This window comes from Meleagris gallopavo, chromosome 1 (assembly GCF_000146605.3).
Source record: "Meleagris gallopavo isolate NT-WF06-2002-E0010 breed Aviagen turkey brand Nicholas breeding stock chromosome 1, Turkey_5.1, whole genome shotgun sequence".
NCBI classification, from domain to species: domain Eukaryota; kingdom Metazoa; phylum Chordata; class Aves; order Galliformes; family Phasianidae; genus Meleagris; species Meleagris gallopavo.
Genome location: NC_015011.2, coordinates 63,158,730 through 63,174,300, shown reverse-complemented (window position 1 = coordinate 63,174,300; position 15,571 = coordinate 63,158,730). Strand labels below are relative to the sequence as shown.

The window sequence follows — 15,571 nt, the reverse complement described above, 5'->3', positions numbered from 1 at the left end:
GCGGGGAGCGGCGGGCAGGTGAGAGCCGGTACCGGAGGCGGCCGGAGCCGCAGTGCGGACAGGGGACGCTCCCCCAGCGCGATGCGGGTCACGACGGGAGCCGGGCGGGAGGGGCGCTGAGCTTCTCCTCACTCTGCCTTTTCTCTCTGCCTTCTCCCCCGCCCCGAGGATGAGCGGAGCCGACGGCATCAACTTCAGGCGGGCGGCCATCCGCAGGAAATCCACCCCGGGTCTCGGTCCCGTTCCCTACGGAGCGGCGCCCACCCTCCCCGCCGGCGCCCCGCGGGGTGAGCCCGCCCGGAGCTCGCCCGCAGGTAATGACGGCTTCGGTCTTTCCGCAGGAGAGGGGTGGGGACGGAGCGGGAACATCGCGGCCTGGGATGAACGAATGGCGTTCTTTAAATCCTGCCAGCCCCCGGGCTGCGGGAGACGTGAAACGCAGCACCGTGCCCGCCCCGCCCCGGGGCCGCAACCTTTGCCCTGCGGCCGCTCCGCAATCCATTCGGACCGTGAGGCGGTCGGCCGAGGAGGGTTGTGTGTCCCTTCGGCCCTAATGTCAAAAGAGGCTATCATCACATCCGCGCTTTTGGGAGTTTCATAAAGTTCTGGCTTAGGACGGAGTTGATGCACACAGCCGTGTGTATGAACCGTGTGGTTGTGTGATGTGGCAGCTGTAGGAGCTCAGCCAACGTGGTATAGGCTGTTTTATGGCTGTAAGAGGCCAAAGTGGTCAAACCAGAGTCTGAAATCGCCAACAGACACTCGTGAATGCACCAGTTAAAACAGAGAGAAGGGATGCTGTCTCTTCATGAATCATAGAATCATTGAATGGCCTGGGTTGAAGAGGACCACAATGATCTCCTAGTTTCAACCCCCTGCTATGTGCAGGGTCACCAACCACCAGACCAGGCTGCCCAGAGCCACATCCAGCCTTGAATCCAGGCCTTGAATGCCTCCAGGGATGGGGCATCCACAACCTCCTTGGGCAACCTGTTCCAGTGTGTCACCACTGTCTGTGTGAAAAACTTCCTCCTATTATCTAACCGAAAACTCCCCTGTCTCAGTTTAAAACCATTCCCCCTTGTCCACCCATGTAAACAGCCGTTTCCCCTCCTGTTTATATGCTTCCTTCAAGTACTAGAAGACCCCTTCAAGTACTGGAATCCCCGTGTTGGTATGAATATGCACAAATAAGAAGAGGCTATCCTGGAATCTTTTCACCATTAATGGGGTAATGAAGTTGGCGATGTGCATAAATTTCTGTTTGTGGTGGGATTTTGTTTTGAAGGCTACAGCTGCGTGTTTACATCTGGAAATAGGCGTTAACAGCTGTATTTGTAGTGTGGAGAGTTAATGGATTTCAGCCTCCTGTAACATGGAAGGGAACTGGAACCCTGTGTTTTGTGTTAGTTCTTATTCAATTTCACCAGGCTTTTGAATCACTATTGTAGAATTGGTTGAATCAGGAGGGACCCTAGACCAACCCCCCTGCAGTGAACAGGGACACCCACAGGTAGATCAGGTTGCTCAGAGCCCCATCAGCTTGACCTTGAGTGTCTCCAGGGATGGGGCATCCACCACCTCTCAGGGCAACCTGTTCCTGTGTTTCACCGCCCTTGCCATAAGAAACCTTTTCCTTACGTTCACTCTAAGTCTTTTTCAGTTAGAGCCTCTTTCCCCTTGTCCTGACCCTGCTGAAGAGTCTGTTCCTTTTTTCCTTATAGCCTACCTTTAGATACTGAAAGAGTCTTCCTGGAACCTTCTGCAGGCTGAATAGCCCCAGGTGTTTATCATTACCCCAGAGTCCTGGATAGCAATTTCACACTCATCTACAATCCTTTGTTGTTGCTCTTTTTGTCTGTGCACACACTAAACTAGCAGATGATTAGTATGTATTTAGCGTACATGCCATGCATGCATAGCTTGTTCAGGTTCATAGAAAGCTCTTGTGCTTTTGGGTGGCAGCAATGTTGTGAGGGTTATGACAAGAACAACATGCTGCTTATCAGGTATCTCTGCATTTTGGTAACAAAATCATAGTACTTTCCTGAACTGTGATTGATAAATATGATTGTAGCGTGAAGAAAATCACAAAATGCAGATGAAGAAACAACATCTGAAAACATGGGAAATAAAAGGGGAGTCTGATTGATGTTTTTAGCTTTTCTCATGTAAAATAAATAAATCCTCCTATTTTTGTTTCATTATCAGTAATTCATTTCTGCTAGAAAATGCTGTGAAGAAACCTTTTGTCTACAAGCAATTTCTTTTCTCTTAGTGGGTCTTTAGCTCCTTAACTGCATCTCTGGTTAGAGTTGACCACTGCAGCATGTGCTTCAGCACACTGTAACCTTTGGGCAGTTTCTTAGCCTTGTTCTCTCTTTGTTGTCCAAATATGACCTGTTTCTGCTGCTGATAGAAGTGATTTGTAATTCTTGCCTTGATTCTGCAAGTACAAACTTTAGGTCCCTGGTGCAACATAAACCTGAGTGTGTTCTTTCTTCTGTCAAAACTGCAGTGATCTCTGAGAATGGTGGTTAATGCTGTGTCAACTCCAGGAGTTGAACGCAGTGATCCTTATGTTATTCCTTCCAATAAAAAAAAATAAAAATAAAAATCCAATGTTTAATTTCTTTTCCAGCTTATAAAACACAATGTGGATTTTAGGGGCCTTCTAATGCAGGAGTATGCCTTTGATCTCTTGAAATCCTTCCTAGGGGGAAGAAGGAGTTCTTCTAGCCCATGCATCTCCTTTGCTCTGCCAGGTGTTGTGAAATACAAGTGTTACTTTTCTTATGCCTGAGGGCTGGACTCCTACAGTTGTTTCAAATCTGTGTCTGATGTGCAACTGAAGAGACTAGTTGTATGACTTGAGTTACTTTTGCTTATAAATACATTAGAAAAAACTCTGGATTTTGTATATTGCAGACTTATCAGAGCACTCTCAGAATAATAAATTCTGTGTTAATTAGTAAGAAGACTTAATAACACCTAATGCAACTCCTTTATGTGCAAGAATTTCCTTAACATTGGTGTGGTGAAGAAGGGAATATTACAGGTTTTCTGTTCTGGGAGGTAAGGTCTAGAAATACTTCTGTTCTTGGTCTTGTCTAAAAACACTTTTCACTGCTGAACTGGCCTACGTAAGTTGTATGTTATGGCATCAGACTTGTGTTGTGTATTGCAGTCTAAATGTCCAATCTCTACTGGACGTATCTTTCTCTTCTTCAGCATCCTAGAGTCTGAGTCATTTAGGTTCATGGTCACAGACAAAATTGCAATTGAATTCTACCAGTGTTGATTCTTGAAAAAGATTGGTGTGTTTCACTATCACGGGACCAAGTGAAAATGGTGTCCTTTTAGAAATTGACATCAGTTGAAAGGCCTGAACAAAAAAGTGCTTGAATCTTCAGAGATGCTTTGAGATGTTTGTAAAATGTCAAGACTGATATCTAGAGAGAGTTTGTAGAAGAGCTTTCAGTGGAATAGCACGATTAATAATCCATTTTTGATAGGAATCGCTAATGGGATTTTTTTCCTGCTGCGTTAGAATTCAGACTTGATACTAACTGGAGCAAATCTATACTTCAAAAACAAGTGTGTACTTTAACTCCAAACCAGCTGTCTGCCAAGAGTTAGGCATAGGCTGCCGCTTGCTTGCTCAGCACTTTTCACAAGCCAGTCGCTCTTCAAAGTGAGAACCTGGCAGCACTTTGTTGCTGCATTGGATTGAACTGTGCTGGAGGGCTGTATATCCATGGAGTTGACTTCATTTAGCCTTGTAAGGAAGGCGGTTCAGAACATGAGGGCACAGTAACTTGCGTTCACAGCAGTAAATGGCTTCTTTTCTGATATCAGCGTGTTCGCCTCTGTCCTTGCTACATATTGACTAGATTCATTTCTTATGAAATCCAAATCTTGTACTGGTTCCTTGGCTTTGTTGAATTAAGTGCAAATTTACACCCTTTCCGGACTACTTTTCCCATTCCCTTTTATCTAAACACACGGCTGCTGGCACTGCACTGCATGTTGGCAGCCTTGGGCACTGCAGCATGGGTCTCAGGGAGCTGAGGTAATTTGCATTCAGGACAGCATTCACTGCAGCAAGGTATCTACAAAATCTGACAGGCAAAAGGAGAAAAAAATCCCAGCTCCTGTTGTTGTGTCTTTGCCTGTTAACTTGGTATGATTTTATGGGATTGTGTTAACAGAACTCTGTCAGTCTTTGGGGTTACCTTTCTGCACTGGGAGATAGCTAAATGAAAATGTAGTACCGTCCTATTCCAGTTTATGAAAACTCCTACTGTGTTCAGGTGCTCATTTTTTTTAAAGTTTGCCCTGCCTCATTGCCTTTTATTGTTGCTGAGTTTGTTCCATTTTATTTTTGAAAATAATTAACTAATTAACTTCGGCCTGTCACTTCCCCTTGCTCCTGGCTGAACGCTGAGTCTGTTGTTGACTCAGTTTGCAGCGACTGTACAGTGTGTTCAGGAAAAGCCTTTATGGTGGTGAGGGCTAATCTAAGCAGTGTCTGGGATCCCTAGATGCGTTAGAGGTACATCTGTGAAGGAGAACTGATTGCTTTCCATATTTTCCCATTAAATGCAGGGTTTGTGAAAGTTATCTAAAGTTGATGTATCTTGAGGAGAGCTGATACTTGAAAATATTGAGAATGGAAGGTAAATATTTAGGAATTTGCTTCTAAATAGTCCTCTTCCTTCCAAAAATGGGGGAAGGTGAAGTATAAAAACATTGCTTGAAGCAGAATTTCTGTGGAAATACATTAGCTATTAAATTTGCCTCTTTGCTGTTGTTAGACAGCTTCCTGTTTCTGCGGGCGAAGTTGATCCCACGTGATCCACGCCTCCTATTGAAGAAGTGTGTTGCATGGAAAGCGGCAGGAAATGGAACTTAGTTCCTGAATATAATTTTACTGTTTTCTGATTCCTTTTTCCTTTTCTTCTCCAAATATTTAGGATCATGATATCCCTTTGAGGCCACTAAGAGCGTGCTGTTTAGTTTGCAGACTGTTGGGAAAGTCGCTTATATGTGTGTTTTGCATTGGTTGGTGTGGCTGTGTAGCTCTTGCCAAGCAACGTCTGCTTTACCCAGGAATTGCTGGCCTCGTAATACTGACTTCATGGAGATCAGGATAGTGATTTTCTTAAATAAATTAGACTTCTAATTCACAGCTGCTTAAATTGCCAGTGACAAAAACAGTTTCAAAGAAGAATTTGACAAGGATTTGCTAAAAGTGTAAGTCTGCTTCTTGCTGGTGAGGCTTCTCTGCAGTGGGCCCCAAGAGGCGTAAATGCTGCTAAATGCCACTCCTGAAGTCCTTGAAGGGGTGGCTGAAATTAAGAAAAAAATAGCTTGCACACATGATCCAAATTAGTCTGTTACACAGAAATCACGGGAACAGGTTGTTTTTCCAGCTAACTGAATAAGCATAATTGGAAGAATTTCGGATTGATGGGGAATCTGCACAGGGACTGTGTTACTTTTGGACAACCAGTAAAGCAAAAAATACTGAAAAAACAAGCTGTTGGTACAGAAAAATAATGTTTGCCCTTTGGTTGTTATTTTATCCTTTATCAGTATCTGTGCTTCTAAAACTGTACTTGTCACACTTTTCCCCCACTTTCATGGTGACAGGCTATCTAATCTCTCAGCATTTCAGGAAAAATCTCATTTAAAGTTGGCCAGTATTTTTATTTGATGTTGTTCGTCAGTACATCTTGAGTACAGTGGGATCTGTGTTACAGCATTTTAACTGCTGTGTTTTGCACTGTTATGTCTTAAAGAAGTGTTAAGTATTTGCTGTATAGGACAAATTGTCTTCCCAGGATGAAGAATTTGTCAGAGGGAAAGGAAAAATATGAATGAAATTTTAAAATAAGATACTAATGCTTTGTTTATTTATTTTTTCCCTCTTTCTTCTTCTTCTTCTCTTAATACTGAGCACATTTTCGTAAGAACATTATCATCAGTACAATTCTTTAACCAAATTACTGACTGCAAATCTTGTAGCTAACGTCCCTTCCCTGTGAGGAATGTAATGCATTCTGTTACAGAATGAGACACTGTATGTAATATTTCTCTTCAGTATAAGTCAATCTAGGGTGTACAATTACACGTGTATAAGCAGAATGATTTCTTCTGTCTTGCTAAATCTGGGAAGAGTGGCTGATGCACCAAAAGGCTGCACTGCCGTTCAGTGAGACCTGGGTGGGCTGGAGAGTTGGGCGGAGAGAAACCTGATGAAGTTCAGCAAGCGTAGAGTTCTATGCCTGGGGAAGAAGAACCATCTGTGTTGGTACAGCTGAAGGGCTGACCTGCTGGAAAGGAGCAGAGAAGGATCTGGGTGTCCTGGTGGGCAGCGGATTGACTGCGAGTGAACAGTGAGGCTACATCTGGAGTCTCTGTCCAGTTCTTGTTCATTCAGTTTAAGAAAGACAGGGAAGTTCTAGAGAGAGCCCAGAGGAGGGCCACAAGGATGGCTGGGGTCCTGGAACATCTCCCTCATGAAGAAAGGCAGAGAGCTCTTGGTCTGTTCAGCCTGGAGAAGAGATGGCTGAGGGGGAATCTTAGCAGTGCTGGATGGAAGTCAAGTGGATGGGGCCATGTTCTTTTCAGAGGTGTGTGGTGAGAGGACAAGGAGCAATGGGCACTGGAACACAGGAAGTTCCTTCTGAACGTAAGGGAAGACTTCTTTACTGTGAGGGTGACGGAGCACTGCAACGGGCTGCCCAGAGAGACTGTGGAATCTCCTTCTCTGGAGATATTTAAAACCTGCCTGGATGCTTTCCTGCATAACAAATTGTAGGGAACCTGCTTTAGTGGAAGGGATGGACCAGTTGATTTCCAGAGGTCTCTCCCAACCCTTACAATTCTGAGATTCTGTGAATAAAGATTGCCTCTTGCTCTTGATAGTAGAAGCATCTTAATCAAATGCATAGCTGTGGACATGAACAAGCATATGTACTTCTAACAAGTGGAGACAGAATTATATTTAGAGGGGGTATCCCAGAGCTGTAGGTTCATCAAACATACAGGAAAGCAAAAGGAAGAAGTTGAAAGAGGAATTTCTAAAGTTTTTTTTTTTTTTTTTTGAAGCAGCTGCCTTGGAAGTAACAGAAGTGGCTGCAGCAGAGTAAACTACTTTTGAAATGAATGTGAATAGGGAAGATTGGGGCTTTGTTGAAATGTTGCTGAACAAAATAAAAATCAGAGATGTAGTCTCAGTGCATAAATACACAACAGTAAGACTGTATCAGGAGATACGGAGAAATGAGTCAAAGCAGAAAAGGAGACAAACATTGCTACAGTAGTCTACAAAGCAAGACATGTAAAGAAAGATAAATATATTTTAATGACTGTCAAAGCAATTTACCTCCGATTATATTAAACTTAGTAAAATGGAATATGAAATGGATTAAAATTGGAGGCAAAAGGCATGGAGTTAGAAGGTAGTGTAAAGCAGGGGGAATGTGTTAGTTGCTAAGTATTAATGCTAAGCGTGTCACGAATGTTAATGTAAAATATGTAAAATAGCCTGGAAAGGCAGAAAAGTGATGTGGAACTCTAATCTGAGACATAAAATCCTGTGATTTATTCCTGACTTCTGAACAAACGTCGTCTCAAAGCATAGATGATAACGGATCAGGATTACAGGTCTAGCCTTCTCCTCATAAATAAGGACAGGCACATTCCTCCCTCTCACACAGATGCCTCTGTGCCCAGATGCTGATGAATGTTGAAGAGAGAAAATGTACACTAACAATCAAAAATAATTCAGACTGATTTAAAGACTGGATTTCTTCTGGCCTTTTTAAAGCTTTGGCTTTTCAGAGTGGAGCATGTGATCTTTAATTCTGTTTGTCACTGTTGTTACCAGGCTTTTCAGCTCTTGTAGCTGTAGCCAGCCTTGAAGCTGTGTAATTACACTGTAACTGCATCCAGCTTCTGCATACTTGGAACCTATGAGATCTAGAGGCCTCCTATTGTGGGTGCTGCACAGTGAGGTCTGTCCTGGGGTTGCTGCGGGCACTTGTCCTGCTTTTAACCTTTCCCTTCTCACTTAGAAACCCTGCACCAATGGGATTTGATGGAGTTTCTCTGCGATTTCTTCAGGAACCTCAAAACACTCAAAACAAAAATCAGTAGGTGATTTTCTAAAGACATCTTCAGTACATTTCTTCTATATATGTGAGCTATGAGAGATCTAGATCTGGACAAAACCTGAGTGGCCAGCAGGGACAGAGAGGTGATTGTCCCTCTCTACTCTGCCCTTGTGAGGCCCCATCTGGAGTACGATGTCCATGTCTGGGGCCCCCAATACAAGAAGACAGCTGTTGGAGAGGATCCAGAAGAGGGCCACAGAGATGATCAGAGGGCTGGAGCACATTCCCTACGAAGAGCTGAGGCTGAGGGAGCTGGGCTTGTTTAGCCTGGAGAAAAGAAGGGTGACCTCATTGCAGCCTTTCAGTACCTAAAGGGAGCCTACAGACAGAAGGGGAGTCAACTCTTTGAAAGGGTAGGTAAGAGCAGGACAAGGGGAAATGGTTTTAAGTTGAAGGAGGGAAGATTGAGGTTGGATATCAGGGGGAATTTCTCTACTGTGAGAGTGGTGAGGTGCTGGAACAGGCTGCCCAGAGAGGTTGTGGATGCCCCGTCCCTAGAGGTGTTCAAGGCCAGATTGGATGTGGCCTTGGGCAGCCTGGTCTAGTATTAAATGGGGAGGTTGGTGGCCCTGCCTGCAGTGGGGCGATTGGAGCTTCATGATCCTTGAGGTCTCTTCCAACTTGGGCCAGTCTGTGGTTCTGAGTGCAGCTTGTTCTGGTATCCACTGCATTCTGGAGGTAGAAGAGGAAGGGAAGGAGTACAGAGCTCCTTCTCTCTGCTATTCTTCTGGATGAGGATCCTGATCCACTGATCTCTTTTCCTTCTGGGGACTGCCTATTACTGAAGCACAGTCTGTATGCAGGAGAAGGGTGACTTCTTATTCAAATAATGGTTATATTAGTAGTCTTTATTCTTCTTCTGTATGAGCCACTCAGTTGCTAATGCCTGTTCAGTCTCCTAGGCTCTCTTCCCCGGTGGAAAGCAGTATTTTAAATTGAAAATAGATATTGAGTCTACGAGAGATTTTGAAAAAAGAGCTATAACTAACTCAAATTTTATTATTGCTGAAGTTAATAATAGTATTTGAAGTCTCTCTTTTAATGTTTTGTCTATATCAGGATTTATCAGCTTTTTACAGTGAATAATCAGACTTTTTTTTTTTTCTTGTGCTCGTATACTGCAGTTCACTGTCTTGTTTGTGATGCTTCAGTTTCTTAGCTGAATATTAATATGCTCATTATTTGCGTTAACATCAGTTACCAAGTTAAGAAATGAAACTTACTGGCTAATTACTTTCATCTTCAGAACTGGGGATTTGAGAATTGAAACACAGACATTGACACAGGAAAAATTATTTTTGTTAGAACTGGAAATCTTTTCAAGTTCTGTGCAATTGTACTGCTTGACCTTCTTCAGATGACTCTTGTCAAAATGCCCCAAATTTTAATATAGGCATGCTTTGCATTCCTTTTATTCAGTCTAACATAACTCTGGTCATTAAGAAATTACATTTTGTCCGTGAGAGTAAATTCGTTTTGCATTCTATCCATTATCTTATGGGCTAACAATATTACAATATTCAAGAAAGTATGCAGGATGACAGATGCCTGAGGATGCTTTTCCAAAATTGGACATCCTTTATTTGCTTCTTGAATGCCTATGACTTTCTAGCTCTTAAAAAAGCAGGCTTTGATCTCTCTGAAACAAAAACGTAGAAATTCTCAGGTGAAAGTGGGAATCCAGGAGAGGTCTTATAAGACATGAGGTTTTGTGGTATATGTACTAAAATGAGAATTACAATGCTCTGAAAGTGCTGCCTCCTATTTTATTCTGCTGACCCATGACATCAGAGGTGAATGTTGGTGATACAGCAGTAGAGGTTTGAACCTTCCCACCAGTATTCTGTCACATGTTGCTGTGTGACAGATGGCAGCAGAGGACGGTCTGAACAAATAGTGACTGGCATGAAAGCGTGGATGAAGCAAAGGTGTGTTCATTCAGTTCCTGCATGCAGAAAAAAATGGCACCCGCTGACATTCATCAGTGCTCGCTGAGTGTTCCTGGAGCACAGACAGTGGACATGAGCACAGTGAGGCAGTAGTGGTAAGTTTCGGCAGCATCAACAACAGGTCACCTCCACTGGTGCAGATTTTTAGGAGTGCAGCATGCAGGTTCTTTTTCATTGCTGGTGAAAATGCAGAGCTAATGGTGGTGACTATGTTGAAAAATAGCGCTTTGTAGGCTAAGAATTTGCTTTGTCAAATAGGGCTATTGTTCTCCTTGTAGCTGTTGTAGATTCCATGGAAATAAATAGGAGGCAGTACTTTTGAAGGGGCCTATGCATTATTAGAATGTAAAGTAATTTGCTTGTGCATATGCTTAGCAGTAAAAAATTTCTGTCCCTATTAGAAAACAGTGGTTACTGTTGCAGAAATTTGACTTTCATCAAGTTCTCCAGGTAATCTGAACCAAGTGTTACTCTGATTACATTGCACTCTCTGGAATAATGAATGATAACGCAGTATACAGTGTTCTTTATAATTTGTAATCTCTGTCTGATCCAATGGACGAATAAGCTCCCCAGGCTTCCAAGAGAAGGGTGTGCTGATGACTGAGCTGGCTGCTCATGTACTGGTCAGAGCCTGTCAAGCTAGGCTAGAGAGCAGAAGCTAATGGCTGTAGAATGCTGGAGTGGCTTTTGTGGTTAGGTTGAATGGTAGGGTGCAAGCAAAGTTAACGCACAGAAGTCCCACTGGCTGGTTTTGCACATAACCTATTTCTAAACTTCCTTATATACATACCCTGACCCTCACCAAGCAGAGTAGATCTTCAGAATAAGACTCCTGCCGTGCAGTCGAAGGAGGGGAATTAAAAAATCTATCCTGTCTGCTGGATATAGCCAGAAAGAGTCAGTGTTGGCATGGCTGTCATCAGTGCTCGACTTCCATGTTGGGAATTAACCTTTTCAATTTTTATCTTATTGTCTGTATAAGGGCTTTACTGCTTGTGCACAGGATGTGCTGAAAGGCTTTTGCTGATAGGATTGAGAACAGTATTAGAATTCAGTGCTCTAATAAGTTGAAGGAACTTATAACCCAAATGAACTAGCTCTCAAAGGGTTTCGATATAGCTGAAATAACCAAGTGCCTGTTCAGCTTAAGTGTGGATAGTTACTACTTCCAGGTTTGAACAGCTGTTCACTTTTAAGTCTGATCTTTGCTTTTCTTATGTGTCTAACTCTGTAGTTACCTACATTTATACGAGCTTACTTTGGTTGTTTCCAGTAAATGCACTTGAGCTGAGTCTACATTGAGAATGTAGACTTATTTTAAAATCTGACTGTCAGCTATGTGTTGAAATTTGCTACATATGAGCAATATGATGTGATACATATTTGCTACAATGAGAATCTTACCACTGCAAATATTGTGTACACTTTGCTTTTTAAATACCGCTCAGCAGTTGGGCTGGACTGGATACTTATTAAATCTATTTTTTCCCCTGTAACTTACAGAAAACATTGAGATATGAAGGTGATCGATCCTGAACGAAAAAGATTTCACCATGTATGTTTTATGATCTGCTGGCGTTAGTGTTGACATCATTTAGGAAACCAAATAGTATTTCTGAGGGCGTCCCATACATCCCAAATTGTCAGATTTCTTTTTTTGAGCAGTGATGACTAAAGACTTTTTCCACACCTGCACAGCATTCTCGAGAAATAGCACGTGGCATTTCACAGTTGTGAGCTGGACCGCAATCCTCTGACATCACAAAGCCTTCGTAGTCTTTTTAAAACTTAGATGCACATTGTTCAGACTCTTATTTTGTAAAATCCATGACATTCACTATGGTTTTGTATTAACAGAACCCTTTCAAAAACGAAAGTGATTTTAAAGCTGACACGTAGGAAAAAAGTGCTGGAGTCAGCAAGATGTTTGGTAATGCTACTGAACTGTGTGCATGGGGGCAGACGTAGGGCACAGCAGTTTAACTTAACTGTTCTCCAGGTAACGCATCTGGGTGTGATGTGCTGAATAGACAGATATGCTTGAGGTACAGAATCCAAACCCTCGCTTGTAGAGGAATGAGTATACAACACTGCAAATGCAAAAGCAATCCTGTTTATGCCTACTAAGTGTTGTAAATGCCACTTTCCTTTCACCTTGAGGTGTTATTCTATGTTTATATGCTATAGTTCAGTAGCAAATTTCAGAAATTTTCCTTTAGAGTAACGTTGTGGAAGTAGTTTGCTGAGGAAGGAACTTCTGGTGCAGAGTGCTGTTGTTCACACCACTGCTGGCTTTCAAAAAAAAAACAAAAACTAAAAATTCATTATTTCCCTCCCTTGGTCCCTGGGAAGGAGATAGAGAACTGAGCAGAAGTAGATGACTTTTGCTCTTTGAAGGCTGTGGGAGTACATATATTTAGTAGTCTTCCATCTTGCACAGTGCTCTGTTCAGATCTGTTTGCTAGTACAGAAGTATGTACAAGAAAAAAGGCATGTCTGTCCCTCTGCTTCCCATACGTTCAGTCTGAGGTCGTCCTTCATGTCAGTGACATTTGAGCTGGGCACCTACATGCTACCCTGAATCTATCGTTTGGCATGAAAATGGAGGAATTTCCTATTGTTTTCTCTTAAGAAATCAAAGTCGTTTGCTGTCAAATATTAACTTCAGTTTCAGAAAGGAAAAGTACTTTTTAAATATGAAAAGTGAGAATATCTCATGGTTGACAAGGACAGCATGCTTATTAAAGTCAGTGAAGAGTGAGTAAGGCTAGCAGAGCTGAAACCTGCAATACAAAGAGATGAAGACTCTGAAGTATTAAAGCTGGAAATTTTTTTTTGTGCATTTGCAAGGGCAGGTTGTTTGAAGTTAAAATACTCTTGTTTACAGTGGCTATGGGCGTAGAAGCAGGATCAGCTTTCTGATAAGGCTTTTTTTTCCAGGTATGGTACACAGGGGGTAAGAGAAACAGGAGCAATTTAATAACTGAAGGGAGAGAGAACAGTGAGCTGAGTACATTATGCTGAAGGAACGTTTTATGCAAAGAATTTTTTCTATTATTTTTCGTGGTGTGTGGGCTTACACTGGAAGATCTTTCTGAGAGAAGGCAGGAGAATTCTGATAGCTGGTAAGCATATTAAACTTCAAATGAAAACGTTTGAATGACTTTATAGCAGCTGCTAGCAAGCTACGTGGAATAAAAAATAGAATAAAATCCAGCGCTTCTTAAGAGGGACCACTGTTTTTAGCATAAACTCTTGTTTTCTTCAAGTAGGTAGAAAGGAATTAGATATAAAGGATATGGATTTTTCTACAATGTTTTATGAATTAATCTTTTATTTATTTATTTTCCAAATAGCAGTGGGTCAGTGATTACCTGTTTGAGAGATGAGGGCAATCGATGCAAATGTTACCTAAAAGTTCTTAGAAAATAAGGAGTACCTTTAAAAAATTAAAAAAGAGAGTTGGGAACTAAAATCTACCATTAATAAAATAAAAACTGGTCTAAGAGGAACGTGTCTAATGGTCAGTGTCTGCTGGCTCACGGTGTTCTTATCACACGGGCATCTTCAGCGAGTTGCCACTTTGCATTGTTGTGCCAAGCAGTATGGCTTTCCCATGCATTTGCTCTGTCATGGGTATTACCATATAGCAGTTTTTTTAAGCAGCTTTTATTGTAGTCATAAAATACTCCCTATATATAACATAGTGGGCCATTGTAATCTTTAATATGATTTGATGGACTGAACTTGATGTAGGCATTTGGATATGGTTGGATATGGATATCATTTCAGTTTAGGCATTTGGATATGATTAATACCTTCAAGTATTAAACCTTCATTTGTATAATGTTATTTTTTCAGAGATTAAGCCTGTCTTTCTGTTCTTCATATTCACAAATAAAGGTCAGGATCAATGCCTCCTAGCCGCTGCTTTTTGTCTTTCGTTGGATATAACCATGTCTGCCATATGGAGTTTATGGACTACACAATCTGAGATTATTCTTCAGGATTATGTGCCCTCATGTCTTAAAGTCCCCTTCCAACCCAAACCGTTCTATGAGCCTATGTATGTTTAAATAATGTTGCCTGCCTGCCCTGTTACCAGTGGCTGTTTTGCACATGAGACCAAAGATATTGAACTGAGACAACGAAGCCCCCAGTGTTTCATCATTGGCTTTGGAATACATTCTGTTGATGATCAAGTGAAAGACAGGCTGGTTTTATTTTAGATAGCATATTAATTTGAGTAGAAAATGTGCATACTTGTCTACTAGATGGAAACAGTGAATTTTGATACCGAAGATGATAGTTAATGCATATCTCGTATTGTAAGGTAACTCAATAGATTAAGGAAAAATTTCTGGCAGTAAATTTTCCTGTCCATTTTTATTCTCCCCCTCCATTAAAATTCAGGAGGGACTTGCATTTATCTGTTGTCATAGAAATCAAATCTAGAAATATATCAAGAGCCTCAAATCTTTTCTAAAGCTGAAGCTTTTGAAATAACCCTTTGCAAATGGTTACTGTAATCTTGCTCATAACAGTGTAAGGCAGCACACAAGTCTCTCTTTGGCTGATTGTTCTGTAGGTGCATTGTCCAATAGCATCTGCAGCAGCTGTTGCCTTCCACAGTCTCAAGGAACCAGCATGTGATGCAGCATTTTTTGCTGTGCTGGACCCTTTTCCACTGAGATTCTCCTTCTGTTCCCTTTTTTTCCCCCTGCTCCAGTGCTGTGTAGGATGAAAACAAGCTCTTTCTATTATGAATATATGGAATAAATACTGAAAATACAAAATGAAAATGCAGAATGGTCAACTGTTGTTTTATATGTATGTTTGATGAGATCCAGATACATCTGGATACTCTGAAAATAATCAAAGTATTCACTGCCAAGTGCTTAATTTAGCAGAAGACTACCGTGGGCTGTCTTTTCAATTCTGGTGTTGTGGTTACAATGATTATGAATATAGGATAATGTATAAAACTTATGACAAGAATCTGATTTTTGAAATCTAAAGCTGAATTTTATTCAACTTCAGTTAAGTTAATTTTATTTATAACAACGTTAATGTTACAACAGTATAACCTGAGAAGCTCCTTAGAGATGGTAAGCTCTTTCTACACGGTGGGGGAAGCAGCCTGGTATCTGTGTTGGTGATATACAAAGTGCTTTTGACCATGTTGAGGAACAAGTGAGTTACAATGGAGCTCGTGTCTCCAAATGCTGCCCTTACCCTATCTGTGTGTTACCAAAGAAAACTGTTTTGCATACTTCCCTGTATCTTCTTCTTGTGTGTGTTTGTTCCAGTGAAGTGCCTCATTCAGCATTGTTTTTAACCAAACACAACACGGAGTGACAAGAGAAAGAACTTCACCTGAGGGGAATGTCCATACATTGACCTTGTTTGAACTTATTTGAAATGCTTTAGGGCTGG

The 15,571-nt window shown here is 41.6% G+C and overlaps 1 protein-coding gene across 1 annotated transcript in view; it reads left to right on the top strand.

Annotated features, from left to right (window-relative positions):
• LOC104911963 (FYVE, RhoGEF and PH domain-containing protein 4-like) overlaps nt 1-15,571 on the top strand; it is an 82,500-nt gene continuing 66,929 nt past the window's right edge. The window contains exon 1 of the mRNA XM_010714492.2: nt 1-314. Within this exon, the coding sequence (XP_010712794.1) occupies nt 170-314 (145 nt within the window). The 5' untranslated portion in view covers nt 1-169. The remainder of the gene's footprint in view (nt 315-15,571) is intronic.